This window comes from Chaetomium globosum, genomic scaffold (genome assembly GCF_000143365.1).
Source record: "Chaetomium globosum CBS 148.51 scaffold_7 genomic scaffold, whole genome shotgun sequence".
Lineage (NCBI taxonomy): Eukaryota > Fungi > Ascomycota > Sordariomycetes > Sordariales > Chaetomiaceae > Chaetomium > Chaetomium globosum.
Genome location: NT_165982.1, coordinates 606,299 through 628,844, shown reverse-complemented (window position 1 = coordinate 628,844; position 22,546 = coordinate 606,299). Strand labels below are relative to the sequence as shown.

The 22,546-nt window shown below is 55.3% G+C and overlaps 9 protein-coding genes across 9 annotated transcripts in view; 3 read left to right on the top strand and 6 right to left on the bottom strand.

Annotated features, from left to right (window-relative positions):
* Nucleotides 1-1,143, bottom strand: part of CHGG_09775 (uncharacterized protein) — a gene marked incomplete at both ends in the record, with an annotated part of 1,876 nt that extends 733 nt beyond the window's left edge. The window contains 2 exons of the mRNA XM_001227701.1: nucleotides 143-874; nucleotides 964-1,143. Of these exons, the coding sequence (XP_001227702.1) occupies nucleotides 143-874; nucleotides 964-1,143 (912 nt within the window). The remainder of the gene's footprint in view (nucleotides 1-142; nucleotides 875-963) is intronic.
* Nucleotides 1,144-1,622: 479 nt separating this feature from the next.
* Nucleotides 1,623-3,323, bottom strand: CHGG_09774 (uncharacterized protein; the record flags this gene model as incomplete). The annotated part of the gene is made up of 2 exons (XM_001227700.1): nucleotides 1,623-2,551; nucleotides 2,660-3,323. The coding sequence occupies 2 exons, from the start codon at nucleotides 3,321-3,323 to the stop codon at nucleotides 1,623-1,625; spliced, it is 1,593 nt and encodes a 530-aa protein (XP_001227701.1).
* A 2,010-nt stretch (nucleotides 3,324-5,333) lies between these two features.
* Nucleotides 5,334-6,757, top strand: CHGG_09773 (uncharacterized protein; the record flags this gene model as incomplete). The annotated part of the gene is made up of 4 exons (XM_001227699.1): nucleotides 5,334-5,425; nucleotides 5,560-5,839; nucleotides 5,904-6,293; nucleotides 6,362-6,757. The coding sequence occupies 4 exons, from the start codon at nucleotides 5,334-5,336 to the stop codon at nucleotides 6,755-6,757; spliced, it is 1,158 nt and encodes a 385-aa protein (XP_001227700.1).
* Nucleotides 6,758-7,625: 868 nt separating this feature from the next.
* On the bottom strand, nucleotides 7,626-8,759 carry CHGG_09772 (uncharacterized protein; the record flags this gene model as incomplete). Its single annotated transcript, XM_001227698.1, has 1 exon — nucleotides 7,626-8,759. One exon carries the CDS (start codon nucleotides 8,757-8,759, stop codon nucleotides 7,626-7,628), a length of 1,134 nt encoding a protein of 377 aa, XP_001227699.1.
* A 1,155-nt stretch (nucleotides 8,760-9,914) lies between these two features.
* CHGG_09771 (uncharacterized protein) lies at nucleotides 9,915-11,836 on the bottom strand (the record flags this gene model as incomplete). Its single annotated transcript, XM_001227697.1, has 2 exons — nucleotides 9,915-10,346; nucleotides 10,754-11,836. The coding sequence occupies 2 exons, from the start codon at nucleotides 11,834-11,836 to the stop codon at nucleotides 9,915-9,917; spliced, it is 1,515 nt and encodes a 504-aa protein (XP_001227698.1).
* Nucleotides 11,837-12,470: 634 nt separating this feature from the next.
* Nucleotides 12,471-15,047, top strand: CHGG_09770 (uncharacterized protein; the record flags this gene model as incomplete). Its single annotated transcript, XM_001227696.1, has 4 exons — nucleotides 12,471-12,727; nucleotides 12,910-13,242; nucleotides 13,327-13,447; nucleotides 13,818-15,047. 4 exons carry the CDS (start codon nucleotides 12,471-12,473, stop codon nucleotides 15,045-15,047), a joined length of 1,941 nt encoding a protein of 646 aa, XP_001227697.1.
* A 529-nt stretch (nucleotides 15,048-15,576) lies between these two features.
* Nucleotides 15,577-16,985, bottom strand: CHGG_09769 (uncharacterized protein; the record flags this gene model as incomplete). The annotated part of the gene is made up of 4 exons (XM_001227695.1): nucleotides 15,577-15,732; nucleotides 15,801-16,469; nucleotides 16,529-16,718; nucleotides 16,810-16,985. The coding sequence occupies 4 exons, from the start codon at nucleotides 16,983-16,985 to the stop codon at nucleotides 15,577-15,579; spliced, it is 1,191 nt and encodes a 396-aa protein (XP_001227696.1).
* A 1,176-nt stretch (nucleotides 16,986-18,161) lies between these two features.
* Nucleotides 18,162-20,005, bottom strand: CHGG_09768 (uncharacterized protein; the record flags this gene model as incomplete). The annotated part of the gene is made up of 3 exons (XM_001227694.1): nucleotides 18,162-19,017; nucleotides 19,078-19,441; nucleotides 19,498-20,005. 3 exons carry the CDS (start codon nucleotides 20,003-20,005, stop codon nucleotides 18,162-18,164), a joined length of 1,728 nt encoding a protein of 575 aa, XP_001227695.1.
* An 844-nt stretch (nucleotides 20,006-20,849) lies between these two features.
* On the top strand, nucleotides 20,850-22,529 carry CHGG_09767 (uncharacterized protein; the record flags this gene model as incomplete). Its single annotated transcript, XM_001227693.1, has 3 exons — nucleotides 20,850-21,772; nucleotides 21,873-22,295; nucleotides 22,466-22,529. The coding sequence occupies 3 exons, from the start codon at nucleotides 20,850-20,852 to the stop codon at nucleotides 22,527-22,529; spliced, it is 1,410 nt and encodes a 469-aa protein (XP_001227694.1).
* Nucleotides 22,530-22,546: the final 17 nt, after the last annotated feature.

The following is a 22,546-nucleotide window of genomic DNA, read 5'->3' as shown; positions in this document are numbered from 1 at the left end:
ACCACCGGCTTGAAGAAACCCTGCATCATCCTCATCAGGGCACTGTCCCAGCACCCTGACGCGACGCAGCCGATCCACCTCGGCAAATTCGCCTAGCTCAGCCAGAGCTCAGCTGCTCGACCACGACGGTATAGCTCTGTACCGGCACGCGGCGATCTGCTTGCGGATCGTGTCGACCGAGGACAGGTAGTGGTGACCGAGAGCGTATGACCAGGATGCCGACGATGCCGGCGGAGGCGAGCGTCAGCAGGCGGGCGTAGCGGCGTCTGAGGAGGCGCGGTGTGGAGAATTGTTGCGGGTTGGTGGCGAGGCTCGTGGTGGGGGAGGAGGGGGTGGGGTGGATGTGGAGGGAGTGCACGCGGGAGGCGAGGGCGAGGAGGAGGGCGGTGGGGGGTTGCGAGATGTGGAAGATGGAGTGGGTTTTGAGGGCGTCGGCTGAGAGGGTGGTCGGGAAGGGGTCGAGTTCGGGGGTTTCTCGGGGGATGACGAGTCTGCGGTTGGGGATGAGGCCGGTTGGGTCGTGGATGACGTCTGTGGAGAGGAGGTTTGTGTATCCGCGGCGGATGTGTAGTTTGGAAGCGAGGGTGCGGATGTGTTCTTGGTAGGTTACGTCTGCCATGAGGACGACTGCGGTGTCTTTATCGGGGTATTGTTTCTCGAAAGCGGCTACGGTCTCGTCTCGGTCGAGGTTGTGGTATGTGAAGACGTAGATAACAGGGAGGCGAGACGTCGGGGAGAGACATGACCGGCCGTAGTGTACCACAACATCAGCGTCGGCGTGTTCGGCTGCGATCTCGTCAACGCAACACGCGCTGTAGGAGGTGTCGGCGAGTATCGTGATCTTCTCGAGCAGCCGAGAGATGCATTCGCTGAACTTGAGAGAAATTTAAACTTTGGCGTTTAGAGCATTGACTACCCATGAGTGCATCGCGCAACATATAGTCGGGAAAACTGCAAAGCTACCCTTTTCCATCCCTTTTGTCGCGCTCGTATCGCTGTCCCCGCGATATCGTAACGTATTAGGAGTTCCTCGTCATCTCTCGGCGGCAACTGCGCCTCTGTTTCTGAAGGTACAACGGCGTATTCGAACCCCTGTTCGGCTGGTGTCGAAAGGACGGGTGCTGCTGACAGTTCAGTTGCCATTGCGATATTACCTATGGCGGGTTTGAGAGGTGTGCGGCGCTGAACATGCTTCGGCCGAAATTTTTGGTGGGGTCTTCCGAATTTAAAATGCCCCGCGATTTGGGTAACGTCTGCAAGCCGGGTAACTGTGGGGCCTGGGGGGATCGTCGTGGGGAGCCAGGCAAAGATTGGCCGCAGGCCCTACGACCAGCCCGTGAGACGAGAGACCGAAGACGAAGGCGGTGGTGCAATGCTTAACTAGGTAACGAGTTAATGAGACATTCTGAGACTTAGGGTGATCTAGACACGGTAAGACGTCCAGCGGCCGATGTAGGTTTCACCATTACATCGTTTTATTTCTTTCCGTTTTTTTTCTGAAATCAAATTTAGTTACAGGTCTCGTTCCCGCGATTACAAAATGGTATCGCCAAAAGCTCTCGCCCTCGCCTCTATCCAAAGTACCCAAATTTATCCATGTCCCAATGCATCACTGAGACATTCTAGAAAATCTTCCGCGGGCTCCATCCAATAGCAAGCACGCGGGCGGCGGTGTAGCACCCCAACGCAACGACATACGACACGCCCGCGAAGATGATTAAGTATGTCCAAGAATTCGATCCGGAATCCAAAATTGCGCCGCCGATCGGGACACTGCTGAGGGTTCCAAAACTTGCAACCATCATGGCAGTCGAGAAGAGGCGGCCGTACTGCCGGTGATCGCACAGCTGCCCCAGGCAGACGGGCACCAGGCCCAGGTTACTCCCGCTTGCGAATCCAAAAAGTACCGCGTACACGATCAGTACCGCTTCCGATGTGCCCGCTGGTAACCATATCGCCAGAACCGTGATGACGCACAGTGTGATGGTAACGATGATGACGTTGAACCGGCCGAGGCGGTCGGCGAGAAACCCGGGAAGGACTCGCCCGAGGACCGACCCGGCATTGAGGTACGACAGAAGTAAATAACTTTCGGTCGCATCCTGTCCGTTGGCGGCGGCGTATGAGACGATGTATGTCAGCGGGATGAACAGACCCCACTCCATGAAGAAAATGCCGATCGAGGCAAACGCGAACCGGGCGTCCATGAAGACGCTAAAGTCGGGCCAGACCGACTGCACCTTGGGCCGGCCATCAGGGCCCCTGGCGGGCGGCAGCCTCGTCTTGATGAAGAGATTCGAGGGGATCGCCAGGCCGAGCATGATAAAGGCTAGGATGCGACAACTCCAGCCAAACCCGACATTGGGCAGCAGCTCCCTAAGCAATACGGGGAACACTACGCCGCCGACGCCGCCGGCGGTCGATGCAATCCCCGTAGCCAGTCCCCGACGCGCGTTGAAGAAGTGTGCAATGGCTCCATAAGCCGGACTGTTCAACATCGCACCCCCCAACCCACCCATCACCGAATAAGTGAGGATGATCTGGTAATACTCTGTGTTCCCGTCAGCCACCGACACTCAAAATAATAGGACCACACTGAAAGGATAAACAGCATAAAAATGAACAGATAAAAGTCCAAAAAAAAAAAAAAAAGACATACCATCACACCAACTCAACAACAACAAACTCAAAAAGATCAACGCGCCCCCCACCGCCACCGGCACGCGCGCCCCAAAGCGATCAAAGAACGGCCCGACCTGGATCCCCACAAAAAACACGATAAACAGGTACAGGCTGAAGATCCACCCAATCTCGGACGCCGTCTTGTGCGCCAGCTGGTGCGTCGAAAAGTACGACTCGAACACGGCCGCCGAGTTGATCAGCCCGAATAGCGACAGCATCGCGCAGAAAGATCCCAGCACCACCAGCCAGCCTGTCAGGCCGCCCTCGGGGAAGTCGATTGTGGTTGCTGTTGAGGGGTGCAGAGTTAGGGCGGCGGCTGTGGGTAAATCAGCATCGTCGAAGGGGGGTTGGTTCTTTTCGTTGTTGTTGTTGTTGTTGTTGTTGTTATTGGTGGTGGTGGTGGTGCCGTATGCGGGTTGGGACCTGGTGGTGGTGGTGTCATTGTGGGCGGCTTCGATGTCATCATGGGCGGTGTGGGTGGGGATGGTGTCGCTGGAGCTGGAGGGCGGTGATTGCTTTTCGGGGTCGGGCAACGAGAGCGTGGACGAGTCGGTGGTGGCGTAGTTGGCGTAGTTGGTATCGTTGGCGTCGGTGGCTGGGCAGGCGTTCCCTGCCTTAACGGTATCGCTTTTTCCCGTCATTCTTTTTTGTTCACGATAATCGGCGATAACAGCAGAGGCAAACAGGGGAAGCCGGCGAGTGGGTTCCGGACGGTTCGGCAATGCTTGGGTTGGGCACTTACTCCGGCTCGGAGACGCTGGATTTATTTAAAGTGGGATGACCTGGAGTTCAATCCCGGTCGACTGCTTGGTAGTGGCACGTTATGCTTCACCAATTGACTTAAACCTATTGTTCAGAACAAGAATGAAAAATTATTGAAACGGTTTTGAAGAAAACTGGGATTTCAATTCCTTTTTGCCTGCCGCTGTGACCAGAAAAATTCTCCGTGGGTCTGGGTTTCTTCTCCACCTTCCTCTAAAGTCATAGCAATCCATCACCCGAGTCACATCCAAGACCCGACCCGGCAGCCGTTGGTACTGTATCGTTTTTTTTTTTTTTTTTTTTTTTTTTTTTGCGTGCGGGATCTCAGTCCTACCAAAATGGCGTGCGACGGTGTGGCAGGGTCAGAAATCCCCGCATTCTATTCACAAACACGCAAAGTTCGGGTTTTCCGTGTCTCATGTCTCCGAACCCGTCTCGGACCGTCGTAAGACTTGGGAGACTTGCATCGGAGACCGCCACTTCTCCCGGCAAGACTCTTGGCATATACATACCGACAGCCGAAGCTAACCTCTCGGGGAACTGCTAACCTGTTCATTAGAAATAGAAACTGAGACCTTGCCGACCTTTATTCCCGGTGTTTGTGCCGGTGGCTGTGAGCACGTGAGAGAAACTGAGACTGACTGTGCTCAGGTGGCATCTGTCATCGCCAATGCTTCTGGAGAGTAATACTGATCGGAATGCAGACATGTATGTATTGCTTACATCTCCACATGGATCGTTCCGCTCCCATGTCTCGGGACTCGTGCCGCGTGAACCTCGCGGGCATATGGTTGACAGGGGCTCGTGAGCTCACATGTCCTACCGCTGGTCTCCGTCACGAATTGACAGATGCGGGGCGAATTAAAGCTGGCTGGGAACAACCCGTTCGTGCGCTTCGTGGTCTATCACACAAGCGGTCTCGCACCGGCGAATCACCAAGAGTGAGCCAGGGAAGAAGGTGGTGGAACCGTACGTCTCCCATGGCAAGTGGCACAACATGAAGACGACCTCTGAAAACAAACTGCAGTGATGCTGATGTCAAAAGAGGCAAGTTAAGTGATAGGAGACTTCGCGGCGAGGAAATCTTGACATTGGCCCAAAATATGTATCTGCTACGGCTATCTCAAAATTTCAACTCTCACCGCGAGACTTGGCGGTGTCTGTGAACCGAACTTCGATCTTCGACTTGAAATTTCGCCCTGACGGAACCCAAGGTGACTGGGACTGAGGGGGCATGGTGCCACGTTTCTCGACTACCTCTGCAACAATCGCTCGGATGTGAGTTGCGCAAGTGGCATAACCCCTCCCTGTGTGATTTCCAAGGGAGTGAGAAGTAACTAAGTCCTAGCAAAGCGAACCTACTAGTGATAGTCGGGTTGATGAGGATCATTGGACTATCTTGTATGTTTGGTAACGACCTGAAATTTAAAAGCCGTCCCGTCCCCTCTTGAGAACCCTGGGCCCTGCCTGACACTTACTAATAGCCCATCGAATGCGACTCCAACAATGCCATTTACAGCGTCGCTATCAACTATTGCGAAAAGGTCTTGGCACAACTGTATTCCACGACTCAAAGAGCACCAAGAAAACGGATAGATTGCAATTGGACACGTCCGGCAGCCATGGTCCGGCGCTTTACCGAAGATCACAGCCCAACCTCCCTGCCAGCCGCCGCCGATCCGGGTGAATGTGGCAGCATGGCCGCCAAGCGGTGCGGATATGGCGGATCCCCGCTCCTTACGTGCCATCCAGTGCCATCCTTTAATATCCTTGATTGTCGCTCGCTTTCCTGACCGGGACGGTGGTGTTGACGACTATGCCTTGAGCGTGGGAACCGGGGTTTGGAACCAGCATCTAAATTGCCTGTGCCTGGTAGATGGCCACTCACAATGCCGCAGCATTCGAATGGTCGCCATAAGAGGGCCGTTCCCGCTCCTCACAGCACGGATAGTGCCGAACCGCGACTTGTATGCGGTGGAATGTGAGACCAACTCCACCCCTAGACCGTCTGCTTGCCATCAAATCCCAGGACTAGGGCCTAGGTGTCCTAGCATTACACCCGATACACAATCCTGACAAACATCAAGATTAATCCAAAACTATGGGTCACCTCAGCACCCTCGCGGGCGTCGTTGCCCTGTCGTCAATGCTTGCAGCCCCTGTCTCGGGGCAATCATGCTCGGGCGTCACCGGCCGGTTCCAGCCGAAAATGGGTTCGGGATACCGGTACAGCGTGCTAGCAACCGGACTTCGAAACCCGCGGCACATCGCGGTGGACTCGGCGGGTAATCTGTTGGTGACTGAGGGAGCGACCCAGGGCGTCAGACGGTTGGTCTTGGAGGACCAGGGCGACATTGTGTGCGTCCAGTCCAACACCCAGATCATCAGCGGATCCGTAAGCCAGAACCGGGTCTTCTCACTACACATGAAGAAAGTGATTATTAACAGGAAACGTTTAGACCAACCACGGGATTGCGCTTAGTGCCGATGGCAAAACGCTCTTCACCTCCAACCTTGCCAGTGTGACTGCATACTCCTACGATGCTAGCACCGGCCAAGTTGGGCAGGGCAAGCAGATCGTGACGGGCATGTCCTTCCAGGGAACGCACCCGACTCGAGCCATTGCTACATCCAAATGGGACTCGGACACCATCATCGTGGCCCGTGGATCACAGGCCAACATCGACACGAGCACCACTGACAAGGCTGCCGCCCGTAGCATGATCAAGTCCTTCAGCATTAGCCAGGGTATGCAGAGTGCCTACGACTACAACACGGCCGGCGAGATCATCGGCTGGGGTCTCCGCAACATTGTCGGTATGACCGAGGATCCCAACTTTGGCGGTTTTGTACGTGCCCTTTCCCGAAGAAAGCGAAGGAAAGGAATAGGTTAAGCGCAAATACTGACGCCGCAAAGTGGTCTGTCGAGAACCAAATGGACGACGTCAAAATCAGCGGGCGCGATATCCACAACGACAACCCAGCCGAGCGGCTTAGCTACCACGGGGTGCTCAACGCGACCGACAACAAGTACAAGGGCCTGAACTACGGCTACCCGTCGTGCGTGCCGGCATGGGACGCAGCGGGCGTCGGCATCGACGGCCTGCTGGTCGGCAGCCTTTTCAAGCCCGACAACGTGCCCGACGTCTCCGCCGACGAGTGCGCCAACAACCGCATGACGGGCCGCCTGCACTTCCACGCCCACACCGCCCCGCTCGACATCAAGTTCAACCAGAACAGCACCGCCGCGTACATTGCCTTCCACGGCAGCTGGTATGTCTCCCTTGGACCCTTCACCCGCCATATCTCGTAAACCTCCTCGAAGGAGATCTGAAATTGGTTTAAATATTTGTTTTTTTTTTTTTTATTTTTCTCCCCCACCAGTTTTGGGGGGTACAGAATAATAATAAAAATCCTCATTTCAACGTTTTTTATATTTTTTCCTTAACGAGTTTTTTTTTACCGGACTTCCTGCGATTTTTTTGAACTGTTTATTCTTCGTGTGGTCTTTTTTTATTGTTGCTTTTGTTCTTCTCTGTCCGGGGTTGTGGGAGGTTTTTCGTGGAGGTTGTGAGTTTTCTTCCACCACAATGATAATAGGGAGAGTTTTTGCCCTTCTTTTTGGGTTGGTTTTTTTTTTTTTTTTTTTTTTCCACCACTCCCCCCCCCCCCCTTTTTTTTTTTTTCTTTTTTTTTTTTTTTTTTTTTTTTTTTTTTTTTTTTTTTTTTTTTTTTTTTTTTTTTTGTTTTGTGTGGGTTCGTTCTTTTCTGAGTTGTGTCTGTTTGTAGTTTCTGTGGGGGATATACCGGGAGGTTGTCGCATTGTTCTCGAGCTATCTCCATGGTACAATACTATGTTCTGGATGGGCTAACCGTAGGCTCATCAGCTGCTTGATTAAGTGGTGCAGCTTATATTAGTCTGGGAGATTTCCGCCTGTATTCACACTGCCCAACTTCAGATCCTGTACCCCCTTCTCCTTATCAAACGCAACGTTCACTGCTGTTTTCTAGTTGTCTTATTTACAGGATATCAATGTATATGGCCCCTCTTCCAAAACGAACGCTAGCCCAAGAGAATGTCCCTGCGCCTCTGCGGTCCCCAAAAGGCAATACCTACCCCCGCTGGTCAATCTCAGCCATGCTTTCATAACCAAGAATGCACGGCGAGTCTGGCTGCGGCGTCATGCCATCACCCGCCCCTCCGAGATGGCCGGACCTTTCGCATCCTGGCTAGATACCGAGTTATAGCCACCGTCCAGCAGCACCTCGTTTTTCCTCGTCGAGTGCTTCGACACCTCTCTGAGCCCGTGCAGCTCGAACAACAAGATGAGCCTACAGACCACCGTCCCACAGAGAAACCTAACGATAACCGGAATCACATCACCCAAGCTATCAAAGATCTGGCTCGACAAGGCCACCGTACCGAAAACAAAAACGACGACCGAAGCCATCTCGGTAAAGTACTGGACCACAATATACAATAAACCCTTTTTTTCAACTTCCGTCAAGAACAACGGATCCCCCGCCGCGCAGGGCACAAACTCGCCTTTGATAGCGTCAACCCACGACGTCCGCCCCGCAAACTCCTCCGAGCCTTTGGCATGCCTGGATGCCCGGTACCCCAGCCTCAAGCTCCAGAAGCCAAGGAGATAGGCAGGAACCAAAAGCATGACCCAAAGAAACGGCGAATACGTCTGCGACAACCCACCCGTGTCGACCGCAATCGCCGAGACCGAGACCGACCAGTACGCGAGCTGATACAGCTGATAAAACACATTGGCTTGTGACGTGACGGCCAGCAGATACTCCACGGCCGAGATGACCAACCACGGCCAGGTAGCGCTCGCCAAAATGCCGCAACGGACCGACACATCAACGGCGCGCTCGAGCGGCTCGGACAAGGGACCGCCGGTGCGCACCGAGGGCATGGCGACGCCCAGCAGGACGGCGAGCAGGGGGCGGCGCGTAGCGAGGATGGCGACCTCGGCGACCGAGGGCCCGACCTGCTGGAGGATGGTGGGCAGCAGGCCGAGCACGACGGCCGTGATGCCCATCTCGGTCTTGCGGAACTCGTCCATCTTGTCCAGCACGCAGTTGGAGAGCTCGTAGGCTAGCCATCGGTCGGGGTTGGACGGGTCGTGGTAGGCGGCGGCCTCGTTTTGGCAGCCGGCTTCGTTGGGTTGGCGGATGATGTTGAGCAGGTAGCCGTTCCAGGCGGGGAAGAACTCGCCGAATTGGCTGGTGGTTCGGGCCATGGTTGGGGTTATGGCGGAGAGGAATGCTAGCGCGGCTAGCGAGGGGAGGTTGGGACGCATTGTGATCACTGTGCTGGTTACTTCAAAGAGGGTTGTGGCGAATGGCGAGAGTCTGAATTTTGAGCGTCTAATTAATTCCCCAGAAGTGGATGACGCCTGGCCGCACAAAGGTAAGCAAACATGCCTACCTAGGTAAGTAAATGTAGGATCCGAGGGCCGCGTCTCAAGCTGAAAGCACCAATGCATGTCGTTGATCCTGCATATTGTGAGAACCAATCAAAGTACAATGTGAATTGCCTTGTGGGACCGATATTGGGGGATTCATCAAAGCATCAGCCGCGTCTGCCGCCGGCTGGCTAATTCCCCAAAGCAACAGCATCTTCCTGATCCTCGCGGGCAGCTACTTCGGCTGCCGCTGGCGCCCGATCATGGTCATCTTCAATGTCGGGATCCAGGGCATCTAGGCCATCGATGAATCGACCGGAGGCCCGCGGTGCCGCTGTGCCGGGTTCGTACGAGTCTCTCCCAACCTGGCGCAGGCGCTGCAGACCGAGTTTTGTATTTGTAACCATGGAATTGGCTGTGGCGCCTTTGACCGAGGTCACGGCGACCACAATACAGTCCTCAATGCGGTCCTCAACGGAAGTCTGCGTTTGGGCGCTCCGCTCGGCATCACGGCGCCGACCCCGAAGTCCCTGCTGAACTTGCTCCTTCCTGCTGCTGCCCTCAATAGCTCGCCCCTGCCCTAATCCCAATGCTGCTGGCGCCGTTGATGGCGGCGGTGCTGCTGGCCCGAATCGCTTCGTTGAGGCTGCGCCGGCCTGTTGCTGCTATGTCACGAATATGCCAACAGGCGGAGACCTGGGGCAGGGAGAGCCCCGGGTCAGTCATTATGACTGGACCAATCAACTGGTGCACGAGTGATCAGGGAGCTCAGTTGCCAAGCAAACTGAGCACACTGAGCACACAAGGCCAAACCACCAATCAGATGTCCAACCCAATTAAAGGTGATCAGTGTGATCAGTGTCTAGAGGAACTGAGCACACTGAGCACCTAGGAGTTAGACAGGTATATAGTCACTCGTTCTGGAGAGCTCTGGGAGTTCTTCAGTTAGCAATCACAACTACAGTTCGCTACAAGTTCGAAAGCCTACTGTTGAGACAAGTATTTGTTGTGCACCCTTTGGCTGCACCGAACCTAAGCACCCTTGAGAGATTACCTTCGACCGAAGCTGAACCCTAACAGGACAGGGTCCTGAAGTAGGTTCGTCACATGCTGCTGCTGCTGCTGCTTCGGCGCCGGTACTGCCGTGGTTAGTTCGTCTTCGATGTTGTATTCGAATGCTGACGGCAGCCGCTTGGTGCTGTTGACGCCAGCGCCCTTCTTCCTGGAAGCAGCAGAGGTAGTGGCAATTGCCCCAACAGGGCGGCCCTTGCCCTTCACCTGACGAGGATCCAACGGGATGTCTGGCATCGGCATAATCCCAACCACTTCAACATTGGGATTTCTACTGTCATCATCGCCAACATGCTGTTGTTCCTGCGGCCGCCACAACCACCAATGCTTGTGAATCTGCTGTATGGTCACTGGCTCGTCGCCAGTCAGATGTCGGTATAGAATATGCCGACAAGGGAGCCCGTGAGTGGCCTGGATTGTACAGGTACAGCTTGTAGTCAGGGGACCATTGTTTGCTGGAAGAGAGCTGACTTCATTCGCTAATAGCTGCAGAGCGGTCGGCGAGACTTGCCCACGAATCCAACTGAAGACAACACTTGCTAGGTCAACCCTGACCTTGTTGGTGGCTTGGGCATGTTCAATATCAAGGCTGGCGCGCTGTTGTTGCTAGAACAGCATTAGACGCCCGAATACGCTCTTGAGGTCGGCCCTAGAAGAAACAAGGTATTTCTTGATCGCAGCATGGGAGGATTCCACTGCTTGAGTAGTGGTGTGGCCCATGTGTGGTACTTGGTTAACCCAAAACGTGACCAACTTCTCCTGTAGGGCGTTAGCGACCGTCGACAACACCATAGGCACCCAAAGACCACGCTACCAACCTTCCAAGGCTCGATCCATGTTGCTACAGCGTAATCTACAGCTGCATCTGGATGCCGGCCCGGTGTTCTGAACTTGGCCAGGTTCTTGTTGAAGTCATCCTCTGTAACGGAAGCAAGGAGAGCATTCCATTCTTTCAGGAATGCCTTAAAGGTCGGATGGCGGCGATATTCGCTACCGTGCTTTGTAGCTGCTGGAAAGTGGCGGCGTGCCTTGGCAAGCACATTCATGTTAACATGCCATCGGCATAGCAAATGCGGAATCGACACCCAAGCGCTGTTGTTTAGGGCGTTAAGCAGGGCGAGCTCGCGATCTGTTACAATTAGACCAGGCACTTTGATGCCCTCGTTCTGAAGGATTCGGATCAGGGCCGCCAAAGCGCAGCTATAATCGCCCTCCTTCTCGCCGCTCATGAATGTGACAGCCCAGTTAAAGGTCTTGTTGCCAGAGGTAACCCCGCAGGCGTTGAAAAGGGGCCTATTATGGTGGTTGGTCTTGTAGGTTGAATCCAAAAGCAGGAGGTCAGGGTTCTGCTTAAGCAGCTGGAGACCGCTCTTAGGAGCGATTGTCAGGGATATGACGTGGCCAAGACTGTCACGCGTATCCTCCCATACAAATTTGCTGGCCTCGGGCTTAAGGTAGTCCTCGTACAGACACTGCAGCGGAGAACGGCCCCGAAGCTCGGCGCGACGGTGGCGTTGAAGTAGGTTGATGATATCCTGGCCGTGAATACCCCGTTGTTCGGCTTGGATGGCAGCCAGTATCTGTGCAGGTCGGGAGCCGCTGTTCGAGAGCTTGATGACCTCCTGTTCGAAGGGAGCGAGGGCATCAGCTCTGGCGCCAGCAAAGGCAGTGGGGTCGCTCCAGCCGTGGTTGTGCAACGCTGCTGGGCCGTCAGGAAGCTTCACAGCCCATCTACCGTCAGGGAGAGGCCGGGCGGCGAGCTGGAACTTGCAGCCAGTAAACTGCGTGCTGGTCTTGCGGCGCTTGGATTCGTGGGTTTCGGGATTGGCCTGAGGTTTGTACTCACGACCCTTGGCACAGCGGAAGCACGCTCGGCCAGATTTGGTGCCGTTCTTGACCATCCTGTAGCCGTTGGTGGAAGCGTGGGCTTGGATGGCTGCCTATGCCTCCTCCAAAGTGCCGTAGGTATTCTTGGGCGGCGGCGGGCCGCAGGGCCGCTCTAGCGTTTGCGATGAGCATCCAGCTGCTTCCATTCTGCTTAAGAATAACATCATTGGCTAGATAATTAGAATCAGGGTCTGAAAGCATACCTGACAGGCTCGGCGGCAGCAGGCCGTTAATTGGAAGCGGAAAGTTAATGCTGTGGCAGTAACACTGCTGTGAAGATCAGCGCTGCTCAAAGATCAGATTGTAGATCAGATCTATCAATCCAGAGCAGTCCAGTCGATTCAGATCGGCCATTTCTTCAGATCAGTCGGATCAGATGAGCACCTTACAAATCTGATAATCTGATTGTTATCTATACCATACTTTTGGCCCTTGGTCAAGGCACCGAATCCCTTCATTTTGAGTGTTAATTATAGAGAGGTGGATGAATGTGTCGGGTATTACTTTTTCCGGGCCAGAACAAGCCCTGTCTAGCGCTAAATTGCGGATTCCGCGCGTCGCTCTGTCCACTGTTTGTACGCGCGCGCGTGTGTGTGACGACCACTGAGGCTGATCCGATTCGCCAGTTAAAGTTAACCCAACCTCGCAATGTCGACTGCTGCACAGAGCAGCTACGCAGCCTCTACTGCAGACAATGCCAACAACGTTGCAGCAGTCTTCCTCCCCCGCCCTCGATCTCGACTGCGCACCATCGCGAAGCAGTACGACGAAGCTGCGCAGCAAACCGTCACACATACCGACGAGCCATACAAGATCGTTTGGGGGAGCCGAACTTTCGTCATTAGCGGTGTTCTAAACAAGAAGAAGAGCCGTGGCCGTCGTTCCTGGATTACTCGTGAGGGTTGGTTCCTAACGGAGCTGACGACAACAGGGAAAGGTCAAGCAGGATGTCTGGTGCTGTCGACGCTGCGATGCCTACGGCAAGCCCCAGTTTTTCAGCGCTCAATCAACCTCGGCCTCGCAGGGACACCTTCTAAGGCTAGCATAGCCCTTGCCGTTGTTCTAATCACGTTGCTAACGGTTACAGGTCCCACAACATCGCCGAGGACAGCCCCAGCCGGCCAGACAACGAGATGACCGTCCTTGACATCCAGCGAGAGGCTAGCAACCGATCGACCCCTTCCAGCATTCCACAAGCGAAGATCAGTCGGGCCCGGGAGCTTCTAGTAGGCTATATTGTCGACGGCGACTTGCCCTTTACTGCTCTTGAGAGCGTCTACATCAAGGAGCTCTTAAAGCAGCTAGACCCTGGATTCGCCCAAGAGCTCCCTCACAGTAGATCGACAATTGGAAGGGATATCAAGGAGGTTTTTGAGTCGAAGATGATGGCGGTCAAGGCTGACCTGACGAAAGCCCTCCAGTCAGATTCATATTAGCTTCGACCTTTGGACCTCTCCAAACAACCTAGGCCATGATTTCAGTCTTTGGGCACTTCATCAATCAGAAGAAAAATGCCCCAGAGCAGGTTGCTAGCCTTCCGTCGGCAGCTAGGGAAGCATTCTGGGAATTACATCGCGCTCACGATCCAGGATATTCTCAAAGGCTTGGGGGAATTGGGGAAGCAGGTGGGTGTCTGCGTCGCCGACAATGCAGGGAACAACGACACATGCCTCAAGGCCCCTATATCGATCCCTCGATCCCACCATAACCGACCGAGATATCAAGGCGCGTCGAATGCGATGCTTCGGTCATGTCCTCAATTCTTGTTGTTCCAGGCTTTCCTTTTTGGGCCAGGATGCTACCTGCTTCCGAGAGGGATGGCTTATACCCCTTTTCCCTTTGGAGTGACGAACGAGGCTGAACTAGCACATTGGAGGAGCAAAGGGACCTTGTTAGGAAAGCTTTCACATATATCGTACAAGTTCATACAAGAGGCGTCGCCAGCAAACGATCCGAGGACATATCCCGACACGACATGCATAAGGGAAGACCCAGACCTCTGACGACTATCTGTTGTCAGAGGAGCCGACCTGGGACCTTGGCCTCAAGCAGGACAACAGCACGCGCTGGAACTCAACTTACCTGATGATCGAGAGGGCTGTCAGGAAGAGGAATGATATCAACAGCTTTATCTTGGAGCTTGATCTTGAATCTGATGGTGACAAGCGGATCCCTGATGCTGACAAACTAACCACCGACGACTGGAAGGCCCTGATCGAGATCAAGACGATCTTAGAACCACTCTACAAACTGACGATAAAGACCCAGGGATGGGGGCAGTCTGGAACAAGTGGTCGACTTTCAGATGTTCTAATGGGGATGGAATATGTATTGGGACATCTTGAAGGTTACAAGACTCTATACGACAAGGATTCCGGTCTTGAAGCTGCTCGAGCAGCTGAAGCTTCGGCGGATCTAGCGCGTAATCAACCAACCAGTCTATCGCAGCTTCGATCGACGCGGCGGCTGCGCTTCAACGAAGGGGCCCTGCCTTCTCATGCCCGCGACGAGTACGTCACGATGCCCGACAGCGACGGTCTGCTTAGACTCCAAGCTAGAGAGCGGGCCAGCATTCGGGCCAGCATCAACAATGCCTGGAAGAAACTTGACGAGTACTACACGAAGCTTGCGGATTCCCCTTTGTTCACTGCAGCTATCATTCTGAATCCAAATCTCGGCCTTCGGTGGCTGCGGCGTCGGTGGAGGGATCCCGAACAACATGAGTGGCTCGTTGCTGCGAAAGATGGTCTCAAGGAATACTTTGACCGCTGGTATTGCAGCTCTGATGATCCCCAGCCTCAGGGTCGATCTGTCTGTCGAGATTTAGGCCGGGAGGACGATGCTTACGAGGCCTTCGTCAACAGCGGAGTCAGTTCCGATGAAGATGGTAACGAGGACGAGATTGACCGGTACTACAACATGAAGGTCGGGGGCAACGTCGATCCGGTTGAATGGTGGATCAGTAATAAGGCTCAGTTCCCAAAGCTGTCTCAGATGGCCCTTGACATTCTCGCTATTCCAGCCATGGCAGCTGACTGCGAGAGGTCCTTCAGCATTGCTAGGCTTACTCTGAGCTCCCAGAGGCATGCAATGAAGTGGGAGACTATCGAGATGCTTCAGATGCTGAAGAACTGGCTTAGGAACGGCGATATCGTCATCGGAGGAGTCATGAAGGGCAGCAGGCCGGATTGGGGATCGATTAAGGGGCAGCAGGGTTACGAATAGCTGCATTTGTATGTCAGTTCAGTCCAGTTCAATCCAGTCCAGTCCAGTCCAAGGGTCGAGGGAATCAATCCGATCAGATCAGGAGGGTCTGTCTGATCTGACTGATCTGAGAGCAGCGCTGGTGAAGATGGCTTTGGGGAAGAATTCAATTGCGCTGTTGGCCCACCTGGCAGCTGTCAAAGAATTCAGCTTGTACTGCTGCAGTGGGGCACACGCGCTTTTCCCAGTCAGGAATAGCGGTGTGCTTGATAGTGGTGGTGGTGTGCTTGCTAAGGCTTCCCTATTTGAAACACCATGGGTTGCCGAGTGTTGTCGACAATGAAACCCAGGTTTGGATATTGATCATGACGAGAGCGCAGAAGGGCGAGTGAGGTGTTGTCAGAGCGATTTACTCGTCGTCTATCTTTTCTACATAATATTATTATTATGATGACCATGCTGCAATGGCCGGGAAGCAGTACCTTGAATACCTAGCCAACAACTAGACACCCAGCGTCTCCAAATCTGACCCGACCTTGAAACACCCACCTCACAGATAGACGTAGCAGAACGGCGAGCCGCCAACGGTGTTCATCAAGTCTCCGAGTCGGATCGGCGGTGCAAGAGGCGAGATATCAATAATGTCGTCGAGAGTAACGTTCGGGCTCGGGGGCATGTCAAGGAACGTCTGCGTTCCAAAGACATCCTGAACAAAAAACCGTTAGCCGTAATCCACCACCTCGTCATCCAAGTCGCAAACACCGAACAACTCACCTTACGCTTCTCCAAGTCCAGCATCTGCCAAATCCAGTAAACCCGATCAATCTGCGAGTGATGCAAGAAGAACGCCGGATCCCCAGACGAGATGAAGGGATCAGCACCGGGGTCACCACCAATAGTAAAGTGGCCACCGCCATGCACACCCAGCTCACCCCTCACATAGCGCGGGTCACCCTGCATAACGCCCTGAAAGCGCTCAATCCCGGGGTTCTCCAGAATGAGGGTCGTCGTGTTCAAGAAACTCGTATACCGGCTCGCCACGCCGGCATTCAAATCCCTCTTCAGACAACGCGAATTATCACCAAGCGGATTCTCGGAACTAACCGAATCCGTCGTGCCATACTGAGCCAGCGCCACGGGGCCGATGTGCACCGTCATGTTGGCGAAGGGCCCCGTGGTGACGCAGCCGCCGCCCGAGCCGGCGGGGAGGGGGATCAGCGCCTCCGCGTTGAAGGGCTCCGTGAGGATGAGGCCCTCGTGCGGGATCGCGTCGCCGTTGCCGCCGAGCGAGGTGTCCGACCCGTCGAACACGGGCGACGCGGCAGGGTCTGCGATGTCAAGGCCCCATTCCCAGTAGGGCACCGTGCCGCGGTAGTTGCACTCGGTGCGGAGTTTCTCTTCGTACGCCCAGGTGTAGTAGCGGTGCCAGGTCAGGAAGATGCCCTGGGGGGTGGTTTGTTAGTTGAGGGCTGACTGGGACGCGGCAAAGGTGTGGGACGAACCGAGAGATGGATGTTCATGGTCTGCATGAGATGGATGGCCACGAAATCGTCAAACAGGGACTTGGCGCCGGGGGCGGTGGCGGGGCCGAGCAGACTGGGCTTCGTGCGGAGGCACTGCACGGCCGCGATGTACTCCTTGCGCTCTTTCTTGGAAAGAGTTCTCCTGAGAGGTATCAGTAAGCTACCGCCCCTGATTGGGTGGGTAAGACACGCAAATTTACCATTCTCTGCGAATCCTGAGCTTGTCCGGCGAGCAAGTGTTGGCGGCGGCACGGCGAGACTTGCAGCGGATCTTGGGATCCGTGTTCTTGTAAGCCAGCTTGGCCAACTCACTGAGAGCCTTGCCGTTCTCGATCTGCGCGGGAGTGAAGTCGGACAGCTGGGGCACCTTGGGAACCGACGCGCCGAGGACGGACGCAATGAGTGCGAACACCACGGATTGCTTGAGAGCCACCATGATGAGAGACGTGAAAAAGGGAAAGTAAAGAACGGCAAACCAAGTGAGAGTGGCTTGGCCAAAAGGAGAAAGCCGCAAAGGACGCGGTCGACGGGCGGTTATATACACTGGACACGGCCGAGCTGCAACGCCACCGACATCCCACGATGGAACACTGCTGTTGGCGGCTACGGTTCCTTTTTTGGGTTGGCATGCGAATACATGCCTCACGTCGCTCACACGAGTTAGTGTCGGTTCGACCGGACCGTTGGTGCAGGGTCTAGACGGCTGCAACCCCAGCACGACGCAAATTAAATGCAGCCGCTGCCCCTGTTAAGCTGGGTCGAATTTCATGAGCTGAGAGGGCGAAATATGGCCATGGGAGCGACGTAGCTGAAGATGAGCTGTTTAACGGATTGTCAATAAGAGGAAGAGGACTAATACCACCTGAAGGCACTTTGTCCTCCCGTTGGGTGGACAACGCAACGAAGCACCGGAGAATAGGGAATTTTCAACACGAAGGACATTCCTAATGCAGAAAAGAACGTGCCATTCTCCGACGCGGCTCGGAGAGGTGGCAATCCGAGTTCAATAGCGCTAGAAGACGGCCGTCCGAGCGGTACGCCAATGCATGGAGCCTGCAGGGCAACGGCGAAGCCAGCAGGGGGTTAGCGAAGCGGACCAACGAGGGCAGAGAGGACTCGAAGAGGGGACGGGAAACACGTGGAAATAGTAGGGAAAGCAGCAGACTTTCCGGGTAATCGGATCTTTATTGAATCTCCAACGAATTGAGATTAGATCCCCGGTCACAGATGGCCAAGAAGGTAAACTTCCAGAAGAAACAGACACTGGTTTTTGGCGCGAGTCCGCGGCGCCGAGGATTCCAGACAAACAGCCTTCTCCGGTAGCGAAAGCGTAGACAGGGGTGGTATGATGCCGGGCCAAGATCCAGGGGCTTCCGCCTCAGCAACGGGAATACCGAAGGAAAAGTTGCCAAAGTTCGAGTTGAAATCATTCGAGAGCTGAAACGACGCCCTTGCGTGCGTCGTGGCAACAACAGAAGAAGCTCACTCGCATGTTTGCAACCAAACTCTAAGACGTTAGAGACGAGTGGGATTCTCAGTGGTTCAACTACCTTCTCTGTATCTTTCAACCCCGAATTACATGCTGAAGAGGCCTAAGAGGGTACGTGGCGAGTCACTCCTGAGCCCGCAACAATGATTTCCCCATCGCCGGCAGCTCGACCGACTTGGCCTTGCCGTCCGCACCGAGCGTAAAGATGAGCACATCCGTCGGGTAGTTCCCCCACCGGATCCTATCCCCCTCGGCCCACGACCCGCAGTCCTCAATCGGGAGGATCCCCTCCAACCCGGCGACGCCGCGGAAGGCAATCTTCGTCCCCTCGCCACCATCCCCCTCCACCAACCCCATGGGGTAGAACCACACGCGCATCTCCCCCTCCATCCCAGCCAGCGAGCCCGTGTTCGCCTTCAGTAACTCCATAATATCAACACCATCACCCACCAGCGCCGTCATACAAATAGCCGGCTCATCATCGAGGATCTTAATCTCCATCGACGCGGTCGTCGGCGGCCCCGCCTCCTCACCCTCACCACCCGCCGCCAGCGTATACTTACCCACCAAGTTCGCCATCGCCTGATCCCGCGCAGCCTGCTCCATAGCCGGCAGCCAAATATCCAAAAACAGCTGGCGAATCGCAACAAAACTGGCCCCGGAATCCGGCCCGCCCGTCAAAATGGAAATGCCCATATCATAATCCGGCACAATCCCCAGCAGGCTGGTGTACTCGGCGCCGCCGCCCTGCTTGGAGTAGACGTCGACGTGGCGGTTGCGGGTGGTGGCGGGGTCGGAGCTGACGGCCACGCGGGGGCGCATGATTTCCCAGGGGCTGCCCATGGAAAAGGAGGGTGTGGATGTGTGGCTGACGGGGCGCAGCCACTTACGCGTGGTGATGGGGGAAAGCAGGGTGGAGTTGAGGATGGAGCGCCCGAGCGAGGTCAGGTCGTTGAGGCAGGAGTAGTAGCCGCCCATGCTGTGGGGTGGTTAGTGGTTGGGTGTGGGATGGGCTAGATGGGGTGGGGGGGTGGCTTACGGGGCTTCGTCGCCAAAGTCAAGGTCCCACCCGTCGTAGACGACGGCGTCGGTGTCGTTGCCGGGGTAGGTGACATAAGTTCGTTGCAGGTCAAGGGGTTCGATGAGTTGCTGGACCACCAAATCCGGGAACGCAATTCCGGTGATGTTCTCGACGGCGTAGGCGAGGAGCTGGAACGCCATGTTGGAGTAGTTGGGTGTACGGTAGGACAAGGCCAGGGGATAGGTTTGTTGCACAAGCCGCATGGCTTCTTCCCTCGTGCATGGCGCGTTTGGTGGTGAGCCACATTTGACAACCTCGGATTCCTTCAGCTTGCGAAGACCAGGAATTGAGGGCAATGACGTAGAGGCGTCAAATAGACCGTCTAGAATGGAAAGCTATTAGCATGGTTCCAGTCAGAGGATTAGGGGCCAACCGTACAGTCCCTGGATATTCCGCTAATCTGGCTCGCTAGGGATCCCACCGTGACCTCAGACCAATCCACGTCACTGGTAGCATCCAGCACCTCGTGGTTCGCAAGTTCAGGAATGAACTTTGTCACAGGCTCGTGCCAGTAGTCATACGCCAACTTCGTCAGCATCGTATACACCGTCACAACCTTGGAGATGCTGTGGATCCGGAAGAGCGTGTTGGGGCCAACGACGAGGGAGCTATTCTGGCCCGGAGCATGGTTGTAGTGGCGATGAATGGTGGCATTCTCCTTTGAGAGCGAAGAATAGACCTCGATGGCAAACCAGACTTTGTCTTTGTCGATGTCAGGGCTGGCCGCGATGGCTTCGTCAAACTTTGCCTTAGCGGCAACCAACGCCGGGGCGGTAACATCAATCACCGAGGGATAGGCGGGTCCGAAGAGGGGACAGTTTTGAGCCTGGCAAATGGTGCCGGCAAAGCCAAAGGCGAGCACAATGCGCGATACCGTGGGTCTCATGGTGACGGCGAAATCCCGGTCGGAAGGGAAAAGTAGGGCGATGAATTCAGGGACGGCGGGCTCTAAGTCCTGACCGAGGCTCGGCTGCCCTTATATGTTAGTCGGAATCCACCCAAAATTCCACCAGGGACGACGCTTTAACCGTATTATGATGCAATTACAACCCTCTCCCTAGTACGCGGCCCGTCAGCCGGTCCAATGAATATCCAAGAAACCTTGGAGTTGCGCGGGAGGATCGGTATGCCGGTAATGTAGGGACAATCCCTAAAATCCACCGGCTAGGACCCAAGGACTCGGTTAGCGAGGTGAATAAGGTAGAACCGTGCAGATACGACGGCCCGACTGACCACGGATTTACACTCGAAAGGTTTGTAGGAAGGGTCCTGAATGGGCGAACGAGCTACGCAACTTCTGCCAACCTGCGCTAGATGAGCCAAGCCCGTAGTCAGGGCGCATCGGCGAGTCTGCAAAAGTGGTCCTTCCTTAATCTTTGTTGAAGGGAGATGAGACATGATAGCTTATTGGTAACCTCTCCTGCGGCCGTAGAGTGTATAGGTATGTAGCTACTCACGTCCTGTGATCCTTTCAGCTCTTCGATGTATGATCAGGTAGCTAGTATCTCTCGCCATGCCCTGTAGCCTATTGGTACTCTTGCCAAGAAGCCTAGAAGGTGGGCCGGCTCGTCGCGGGCTGTTGTGGTTCCGCGGATGAGGAGAAGCGGCGGTGCCAGCCGCCGGAGCGGGAAGCCCTGTCTCCACGTCGTCTCATCTTCTGGTGCAACAACAACCTCACGCAGTTGAGAACCAAGATCGTCAAGTTCATTGGCGTCTAGGTGGATTCTGAAATGGAACCCCATTTTGTGTATACCCCGTTGGGCCAGCCAACCGAGCAAATTCGGCTCCTCACCATCCACCCCGGATTGGCAGACTCGCCTCTCCAATGCACCCTCACCGTGGTGTCGCTCAAGCCCAATCCGCCGCCGTACGTGGCTATCTCATACACATGGGGCCCTCCCATGCCAACCGCCGTCATCACCATCGATGGGAAGCCCATGGTTGTCCGCGAGAGGTGCCGCAACGCTCTCCGCACGATGCGCTCGCATCGCATCGACGTGCCGATCTGGATCGACGCCATCTGCATTAACCAGAACGACACGCACGAGAAGAGCTTCCAGGTCGGTATGATGGGGACCATTTACCACGGTGCCCAATCCGTCGCAGCCTGTTTGGAGTGTGGCGACAGTCTCACCATGATGCGAAACCTGTATCCCCTGATCCCACCGACTCTCGATACCAGCCAAGCGCAGGACGAAATCTTTGAGCGCTGGCAGGCCGCCGTCCACGACATGCTTGGCAACCCATACTTCACACGCATGTGGATCGTACAGGAGATTGCTCTGGCACGGGAGTTGCATCTGTACAGCGGTGAGGACGTGCTGGACTGGTCCGCGTTTGGGGCGCAAACGTATGACTGGCGGGGAAAGATGATGTCGCTCAAGCGCTACCCTCCTGGCCCAGATCTCGAGCGCGCGCTGAAGGATCTGTCTGATACTCGGACCGAGATGGGGACGAACAAGGCGTATGCGCACCAGAAGCGGAACCTGACACCCACGCTCACGGGACTGATGTCTAGCCATCTGGCGCGGGGATGCGAGAACCCGAGGGACAATTTGTACGCCATGCTGCCCATGCTAAAGCACGCGGGAGGGTTCGACTCGCATCAGATGCAACCAGCCTATGACAAGTCGCCGTGGGAGGTGCTTTGGCAGTATGTCAGTACCATCCGGTTTCCTGGGCCAGCCTGAGCTGCGACAGAATTCGATATCCACGGGCTTCGAGCTGTGGACAGGCCTCAAAACCTTCGAAAGCCTAGTTGAGTGCTTCAAGGTCCCGGCGGCCGATATTGCAGCCTTTTTCGAGGCCCGCGCTACACAACAAGCCGCGAACAGTTTGAACCTCCCCGCTCCTCCGAGCCCCATCGAAACACACTTCCTGGGCTACGCCATGCGCGTCAGCTGTCCTAACGGCAGTGCATACAACGGCTTGCTTGGAGACAACGCGGCCCTGTCCAGCTTGCCCCAGCCAAGACGCTACTTCCTGGCTATCTGGCCGGGCCTGCCAACAGCCGCCTTCACGCTCGGACCGAAGCTGACCCCCAACGAGCCAGAGGGATTTACCATCGACGGTTATTACCCCTTTCCAGGTGACATCCAGGCTCTCCAACGCCTTCCGGAGCGGTGCGACTGCCGTTCCTCCTCCTGTCCAGGAAAAGCGCTCCAAGCGCGACATCTGTAAGTGGAGTCTGGATCCCGCAGGGCAACACGACCCACCGTGCCTGAACCCCGATTAACCCGTTTATGTTCCCGCCAGACATGACCCCGCAGGACCTCCTCTCCATGGTCTTCCGACCCAAGCCACCCCAAACAATCCCATCACCTGCTTCACCACAGCACACACCCAGTCCTTCGTCCGGATGTGGGAGCCCGGGTTGCCGCAAGAAAGCAGGACCGGCAACAATGACATAGAGTCTACTAGCCGGCCT